Source organism: Drosophila ficusphila, unplaced genomic scaffold (genome assembly GCF_018152265.1).
Source record: "Drosophila ficusphila isolate 14025-0441.05 unplaced genomic scaffold, ASM1815226v1 contig_286, whole genome shotgun sequence".
NCBI lineage: Eukaryota > Metazoa > Arthropoda > Insecta > Diptera > Drosophilidae > Drosophila > Drosophila ficusphila.
In genome coordinates this window covers 5,002,538-5,011,586 of record NW_025064189.1, presented here as the reverse complement: position 1 = coordinate 5,011,586, position 9,049 = coordinate 5,002,538, and the positions used below count along the sequence as shown (strand labels likewise).

The following is a 9,049-nucleotide window of genomic DNA, read 5'->3' as shown; positions in this document are numbered from 1 at the left end:
GGAACGGAATGGAGCGGAGCGGAGCCGGGCTTCTCCTAGCCACCGCTTTCAGCCAGGACTACCAGGACTAACCCACGGAATCCCTCCTGTCGCTACCCGCAACCTATTTATATTTGCTATATGGTATATAGTATGTGTAGTGTGTTTGTATGTCTCTCCGGTTCGCAGCTTGCGGCAATCCTCAGGCCGCGACGTCTTTGCGGGCGCCCAAATTTATTGCAAGCTCTTTGAATTACAAATTTATTTTAATAATTCGCAATACGAGCTGGGACATTTAAATAAACTACTTTCTGGGCAAACTCGCCGCCTCCGGGGAATGGTTTATGCATATTTCACAAATGCCCTAGTTCATTTTGGTTGCTCCTTGAATTTGCTAGAATTTTTTAAAGAGCATCTTACATAGGCATCTTATGTGGTATAACCCTAAATGTAAATATTTTACAATAATTTTATAAGATATACTGAAGTTTATACTTGGTTTAAAGTTTTTATCAATTGAATATTTTACTGTGATGTTTGCAATTCTTTAGCCTCTAAGCAAATCGATATCCACTTGGAAATGCAAACAGAGCAAGAAGCTAATGACAATGCGGTGAAATTACTGCGACGCCCATTTAATTGAGCCCTTTACCTGAATAATGCAGAAATCAAACAGCGCCGACCGTCCACTCCATTACATATTATCCATTCCCCATGACGGAGACAAACAGAGACCAAAACCGCAGTCCGTTTCATTATTTAGCCTGGTCGGGAATTACTGCAAGTACCATTTTGCCAGGTTCCCACAGTTGTTAAGACGCCCCCTCTTATTATCGACTGCATAGAAATATTATGTATATGGAACCACCTAACCAGATGACATATAATAAATCCTGCATTAAGGTAAGTCATTATGCCTAATTTAAACTGCACAATTAGGTTGTGATTAGATTTTAAATGAACTCAATCATACAAAGTCATTATAGATTAACATTAAACTATAAGTATGTCTTGTAAAAAGAAATGTATTTTGAAAACAGTAATCATAAAGATGAAGGTTCAAATAGCAAACCAAACCAATTTTAAAACCTCGAACTTCATGAAATGTAACACTAAAAATTCTAATAAATACCCATAAAAATAAAAAAGCAACAAAAATAATACAATTTTTCCAGCTCTTATATTTTCCTTATAAAAGAATATATTTAAAACCATGCGAAGTTGAAACCTAAATGGTATTTGGCCTTATTTTTTGTTGTTTAAGGCTATTAGTGACCCCTGACCCAGCCGTTGGCCGTCTTACAGAATTCAAAATCCCACTCTCCTTGATGGAAATTCACTTAGTCATTTTCACAGCCATTAGCTGGGCCAGAAAATGCTGAGACGAGGAAACGAATTCCACTTTTTTCCTCCTCCTTCCTTGCCAATTTTCTCCTGGTCCGAGTCACGTCAAGAAGTGGACAAGCCCCCGAACGCGTGTTGCTGACCAAATGAGCAGCGCCAGGCCGCCCACAAAGTATCCAGGAGGTCCGAGAAGGAAAGAGCTGAGAATTCAAACTTTTAAAAGTTTTCAGCTTTTCACTTTTCTCTTTTCAATTTGAGCGCAGAAGCTGGAGCAAAGGAGCCTCGAACGGGAAAGCTGTGGAGCGTCGTTAATGGTTTTTCGCAAAACTTATAAAACAAACTATACACAGGATGGCTCCGCACCGAGGTCCTCCCACTTTTCCCTGGCTTCGGCTCCAGTTGCCAACCTGCACTGGCCACGTCACAGACACCGTCTTCAAAAGGCGCGAGGGTGGCTCTAAGAAACTTATAATATTGGGTATTTTAAGAACATTTTGCATTATTAAAATTTTCAACTGTTCAATAGAATGATTTTACAATACAGGAAAATTTAAGAAATGTGTGGAGTGATATGATATGAATGATATAATATGATTATATGTTGATATAATATATTCTTTATTTTTTAATTAAATTTTGTAATGAAACTGTATTGATCACATTACTTATTAAAGAGTAATACTTTTTTAAATTCATTATCCTCTGAATGAAAAGTGTGCTGGTGGAAACCCTCGCTTCAGGAGGGCAGTGTAATGTCACGTACTTTCACTTTTCCACCTCCGACCACTTTCCGCTCGGAAAATGGCCAGAGCTCAACGTCAATGCGTCGTCCTTCGAAAACGAACCTATTCAGAGCCTTCATGCGTTTGAATTCTATTAGCTCAAGAAAGGATTTTCTCTGCCTTGCCTGGAAAAGAGGAAAAGAGGGAAAGCGGAATGGGGAAATGGGGAATTAGGTATGGGGAATGCTGCTTTTGCTGCTGTCACAAGCACTTTTTCAGCGCTACGTTTGCCGTTTGCCCCGGGGGTGTATTTTCATCATTTTCATTTCTGGCCCTGGTCTTGGTGGTTTTGGTCCGGTTCCTCATCGTCGAGGTCCTGCTCCCGTTTCCCGTTCCTGCTACCATTCCCATTCCCATTCCCATTCCCATTCCCATTCGAGATCCCGATTCTGGTCGTGCCATGCACATCCAATTGACATTTCAGCTTAAGTCATTGTGTAAGGCAGCAACAAAGGGAGCGCCAACAAAACGGAAGGCAAGCAAAGTCCGGACAAGTAGCAAGCCGAAGCTGTCCGCCGTTCAAACACCCGGATTCCACGGCCAGAGATGCCGGCGGGCTACTAGAAAAACCCCGGATAAGTCAGCCTTGGAAATGGATGGGGAGTAAAGGTTCTTATCTCACTAAAAAGGCTTTGTACCGAACTCATCATTATTTTAAAGTATTATTTGAAAATAAAATAACAAAAGGTTTTTTTTATTTTATCTATTGCAACTTAAAATCGTAATTATAATTTATCTCTTTTTATAGGTGTGTTACTGAGTAAAATTAAAATCGTACTATATTTAAACATCAAAGGTATATTTAAAGGTTTAATTTTTTTCTGTAGATAACAGATATGGTAGTATTGTAATCGAAAACAATAAGTATTACATTAAATGTATATAAAAATATGTATACATAATTCAAATATTTTTTTTTTTTAAATATAATATTACAATGAAAAACAATGGATATTCTGTTGCCTTTGTGTCAAAGTATTTAATGCAAAGATTTATTTTAAAGACCTACTTATGATATGACCTGTTGAAATACAAATGGAATTATGTACTATATAGATCTTTAAAATTAAAAAAAAAAATATATGTGAATACGAATATCATTCATCTTTTTCTCTAACAGATTTAGCATCTCTGTAAAATCCTGACAATCCCTCCCATCTGCAGAGCCGTACATTTATTCTGCTCACTGTGCGAAAAACAAAGCCCGAAGAAGGAAGTAAAGTGCAAAAGCTGCAACGGCAACAAAGGCGCACACAATTACCGAGCACTGTGTCCGCCCACCGCCACCCACTCAGTCCTTGGATGAGGTATTCTATGGGTGTTTCGGGGGAGGAGGAGGGTGGAGGGGGGGAGGATAAGCAAGGACGATGGAGCCCTTGGTCGAACTTTCGTGTTTACACAAAAACATTTAGACTGATCCCGGCGCATAGTGGGGTGCTAGAATGTGGGTTAATGGACGAGGAAAAGGGTTAAGAGCAGGGAATGCGGGATTTTGTAAGATTGATGGACGGGAAAGGGGGCGGGGGAAATCCCCGGTGAATGCAGGATAACCCCCTAGTTTTCCTGAATTAACATCCGATTCAAGAGTATGCATTTGAGCATCGGAATCTGGTTCATTCAAGGTACAATACACTTGGCACTTTTTAAGGAAGAAAATCTATAAGAAAACTATTACAATAATAAACAAATTTAAAAAAATGTAATAACTTAAAAGTTAAGTTAATTTTTAGAAAATAAAAACTAAAAGTTTATTGCCTAACAGATAAATTATAAACTGGTGAAAACCTATAGAAAAATATATTTTTTATTTTTTGTATAAGTGTGCATCAAAAAAATATTAAAATAAAATATACAGAAATCGTTAAATCCCTAAAATGTGTAGGATTTGGATTTCCATTTCAAAGATGTTTTCCGCACATCTTTAAGGAGCCGCTGGTGATTCCTGCCGGCAGCTTCCTCAACTGTCGCCACTAACAACGCGGCAAATGAAGGCAATATCTCAAATGGAACCACATAAACGAAATAATAAATACCAAATGATTTCATAATGAATGTCGGGATGGGCAGGAAGGCATTCGCAATCGCATTCGCAATCGCACTCGCATTCGGCTCGCCTAGAAACCAAAAGCAAAAGCAGAGCGAACTGTCTTCGTCCTGTCCTCGTCGTCATCCCGGTTGGCATTTCTTTTATTACTGGAATTGCGAAGGAGAAATAAAAAAGGAAAATTCTTAATTTCGTTTCGTTTCATCAGCAGCAGCGACAAGATTTACAACATACTGTGAGCATAAAATAAAAATCTTATTTTTGTTCAAATGCGTCGGAGGAGGGTGGACAACCAACTGGCAACCGGCGAGCGAAATAAATAAATAAAGTAAGAAAAAACCAACGGAATAGAATGAATAAAAATACTCGAACGTACAAAAGCCATCCACCCATTGTCTGCTGTAGATTGTTCGGGGGGGCGTTGACAACCTTAATAGTTATAGAGGGGGTGGCAAGTGGGTTGTGGGGTTCTGGGGTTCTTGGGTTCGCCATCCCACGAACCCACGCAATTGGAACGCATACCGCATGCAATAAAACGCACATGTGGGTTTCCATCCAAAAGCTCCCACTATTCGATTTCCCGCTGCCTCAGCCGCCGTCTCATAATTTCACTGTGGTTGGCAAATAAATTTCATTTTGAGCGAACTGCCGGGGATTGACTGTGTTTACTGACTGCAAAGTTGCCTAGATATGGGTTTAATTTACAAGTGAACTCAGTAGAGCCTTTAAAAATTTACAAAAAAAAAGAAAATCCTAGCAACATATATCTTAAATACATGAGTTCTCAATGTATCTATAAATGCAGGATGAAGAAAATTCCACAAAGTCTTAAAAACTTTTTGTTTTATTTAAATGCAAAATAAAAATATATTTATATATTAAAATTACAAATTCTTTATGTATTAACGTAGTTTTCATTCTATCTTGAATGTAGCATTTTAAAAATTTATTAAACGTAATAAACCATGCTTGACTTTCCAAAATTGAAACTGACAGCACTGAAAGACAATCGTCTGCTCGATTTAAAACACCCGCTTCTCTTTTTGCTGACTTCGGATATTTTTTCTAACTGACCATTCTGTTGACCCTTTTTCATTGTGAAATTCTCGAACAAAGCAAAAGAAAAATTCTTCAAGTCCTGAACAAAAGCTACTGAAACCGTATTGTCGTAAAAATAATTTATAACATTATATTTTTACAGCTGCGAAAAGATGGCAAGAAAAAACTTAGGTTCATTAAAAAAGCAGTACTAAGTTTAAAGTTTACTATTTATTTTCATTAATTTTACCAAGTAACACATTATTTTCTAACACTTAGAAATAAAATCACTTAAGTTATTTTTTAATTAACACTTAATATTTGAATAACTGCGGAGATATTTGGCACGTGTTTGGCTTTTAGGCCAGACGCCCACCTGCTGGTTGCCATCGCGATTTCATTTGGCAGATATTTAACACATCGCTTCAACACGCCCAGAAAAAAAAGCGAAGGCGACAGATATGAAAAGCGAGTCGGACGATATCAGAGGTCAGAGAGGAAAACTGCGGAATGGAGGGAAATTGTGCGACGCCAAAGAGACAGGAGGAGAATAATTCAATGCAAAGGAAACAACACAACACAACACAAACACGCGCTGATGAATGGAGAGGGAATGGAATTGGCAAATGGGGAAAGGGAGTGGGAGTGGGGAAAACTGGGGGGAGGGGGAAGCTCGGAAATCGGGGGCGTGGAATCGGAAAGGAAAAGGACAAACATGCCACGGGCAAAGGACAAAAGTCAGCCCTCTGAGGTGTTGCCAACAGGAAAAGCTTCAATCAGCAGAAAAAAATATATATAGAAGAAGGAAAAAAAAAAAATAAGTAAGTAAGGAGGAAAAAAGGGAAGGGCGGAAAAGCGAAGGCAACCAACTACACATTTAGTGTTTATTTCGTATTTATTGAGAGCAGCGGTTGGGGTCGGTCGGAATCCGAAAATGAAATCAGCAAGAAATAAATGTCCTTGCCGCACAGCATAATATAACCATCCCCAAGTCCCGAAACCCGACCATATACACAATATATAAATTGTTTCCAAATCATTGGATACTCAGCCACAGAAATACGAAAATGAAATTAGTACATTGAGGGCAAATTTCTCTAAGAAGTCGAATCTTAGTTGCCCTAAATGAAAGGTTAAAGGTGAAACATGACATCGGATATATATTTAATAAAGATATGTGGTATTAATATCCAAAAAGGTTTTCTAAGGAACATGATAAAGAATGCAAAATCATAGATTAAACTGGTTTCATATGAAAAGCTCCCCAATTTCCTTTTCTCCCAGTAAGTTTCTTTAGTTATAAGCCAAATAAGCCATGTTAGGGTCCAAAATCGTATAAAGCTGATCATAATGATGATGGGATGGCAAAACGGCTGACAACGAGCAAGTTATTCAATGAGTATTTGCTCGAATGAATGAATGAATAAAGATGCCAAATGGAAGGCAAATGGGAGAATCTGTCAGGGACATTAAAATTAAAGTAGAATGGCCTTTGGCCATTTTCGTCCGTTTGCTCCGTCGACCACAATTGATGTGTGCGGCTTTAATGGAAACCACATTTTCGGCAATAACAAATCGGCGCCCCTCAAGCATAACCACCTAACAAATGGCTTTCTCCAACTTCCTATAAACAGAAGAACAGGAGTCCCTTATATTGATGTACGTTTGATGTATGACAGGACAACTTTTGGGCAAGTCCTGCGGATTTGACAAACCACTTCTTGATTTATATTTGATTTTGGCGGAGGTCATACAACATTTGTTTAGGAATGATTCGATTTCCTTGACCATTACTCAAATACGTAGAAGTTAAAACATTATTTATTTGATGAATATGGGGTCTCTTTTAAGGATGCTTTAATTCAGGAAATATAGATGGAAATATATATACAAAATGGAAAGGAATTTGTTAAAACAAGCTTTAGAAATGATTTCTAAATGTGATTGGGTTCTTAATTCAATTTAGTTTTTTTCTGTTTAAGAGTTTCTTTTACATAGTGGCTCACAAAATACGTAAGATGATGGCTACGCCATTTTTAGGATTTAATTCCTTAGGAGGCTGGCACATATTTTATTCCTCCCGCACATTACTTCCTAAATACATATTTATTTATGTTTGCCAGCCATTTGTGCAAAGTGTTTGCACTTAATAAACCCATTTCGCTAAGCACTTTGTCAGTGGGCCGATGGCAAGTGGGCGGAACCTTGAGAGGGGGCGGTACTGCTTCCGTTTTTGGACCGTCTTAAGACCACCCAACCACCCAACCACCCATCCCACCCACTCACTCCTCACGCATTTACTGTTATTTCAGCATTAAAAGTTCATTGAATGGCAGAGGAAGTGAAAACAATTATCTGCAGGAAGGTGAAGCATAAATCCTTCGAATCCGTAAGTAAATTGCAAATTTTCGTTTATTACTTTCGATGTCTGCTGCTCAAGGGATTTGCGGTTGAATCGAATCGATATTTTGTGTTATCATATTTATTATGCAAACACACTTCGATTCGCAAAAGGTTGCCAAAAAAGTGTCACACGTGCGTACACAAAAACGTATTATTTGCCTGCGAATGAAATGTAAATTGAAACGCATACCTTTTCACATTTCAACACTTTTCGAGCTGAAATTGGTTTTCATTTCATCTCATTCTATTGATTGAATTGCTTCTTGATGGAAGGTAGACGGCTTGCTTCAATTAACACACAAACAGGGAAACAAAATTACTTAGCCAAATGTGCGAAGCCGATAAAATGGGAATGTATATTTGATGATTATAAGAATTAATAAAAAAAAAACATTTAATGGGTGACTTAAAATAAGTATATTATAGCTTATGTTCATTTCAATATAAATGTAACATATAATGACATCAATTACATGAATTGTTTTTTATGGTTTTAAGAGAAATGAGAAATATTCATAAATCCATATAAAAAGTACAGAAATTCAGGACATCTAAAATTAAAAATACAATTGAAGTACAATAAATGCAAATGGCACTAACTTACGGTGCAAAATACCTAATTCATTTAGTGTACAAATAGATGGCCACAATAAGGCCATAAAGTCCGAGCACCTCGGCGAAGATCAGGATGAGGATCATGCCCACGAAAAGCCGTGGTTGCTCGGCGGTTCCCCGGACTCCGGCGTCTCCGGCGATTCCGATGGCTATTCCGGCCACAAGTCCGGACAGTCCGACCGATAATCCGGCGCCCAGGTGCAGATAGCTCATTTTGACAGTGTACTCATCGTTGATCGATCCTGCAATCAGAACGGAAACCACCAAGCCGTAGATCGCAATGATCCCTGCCATTACGACCGGTATAATGGCCTTCATGATCATATCCGGTCGGTTCACCGCCATCTTGGCAATTCCGATTCCGGAAACCGCTGTTCCGTAGGCTGCTCCCAATGAGGTGAATATAATGGCGAACGCCGCCCCCGTACTTCCCAAGAAAATGGCGAAGGCCGGAAAGGGATCATCTACTGCAGCAGTTACCATTTTGTTTAGGCCTTTTGGAAGTCAATTAATTTTTAATAACAGATTGAAGAAATTCCCAAAGCCTTCTCTCTTTTATACAAGTTAAAGAAATAAATAATACAAGTCCTCAAGATAATTTCTAATTCTGATCAATATGTATAACAATTGGTTTAATAAGTTATATTATATATATTTTTATATTGAATAAAGCCTTTTCTAAACTGGAAAAATTTGGATTTTAATTTGACAATCCTAGTGTTTTTATAGCAAACGCAAATGGTTTTCATTGACTTAAAAATGCAAACAGATTGAAAGTAAAAGTGTTCCTCCTTTTTATGGGTTTTCCTCAAAAGCCATTCTACGTATTCAAAATCGAAGCTGC

At 38.1% G+C, this 9,049-nt stretch overlaps 1 protein-coding gene across 2 annotated transcripts; it reads right to left on the bottom strand.

Moving 5' to 3' along the window:
- Positions 1-7,986: 7,986 nt before the first annotated feature.
- On the bottom strand, positions 7,987-8,764 carry LOC108100212 (V-type proton ATPase 16 kDa proteolipid subunit). Of its 2 annotated transcripts, none has more exons than XM_017203988.2 (2): positions 8,195-8,764; positions 7,987-8,141 (listed from the first exon to the last, which is right to left on the bottom strand). In XM_017203988.2, the coding sequence occupies exon 1, from the start codon at positions 8,686-8,688 to the stop codon at positions 8,212-8,214; it is 477 nt and encodes a 158-aa protein (XP_017059477.1). In that variant the 5' UTR covers positions 8,689-8,764; the 3' UTR covers positions 7,987-8,141; positions 8,195-8,211. The 2 variants fall into 2 exon arrangements, with proteins under 2 accessions (XP_017059477.1, XP_017059478.1); XM_017203989.2 differs by having other exon boundaries at positions 8,207-8,764.
- Positions 8,765-9,049: the final 285 nt, after the last annotated feature.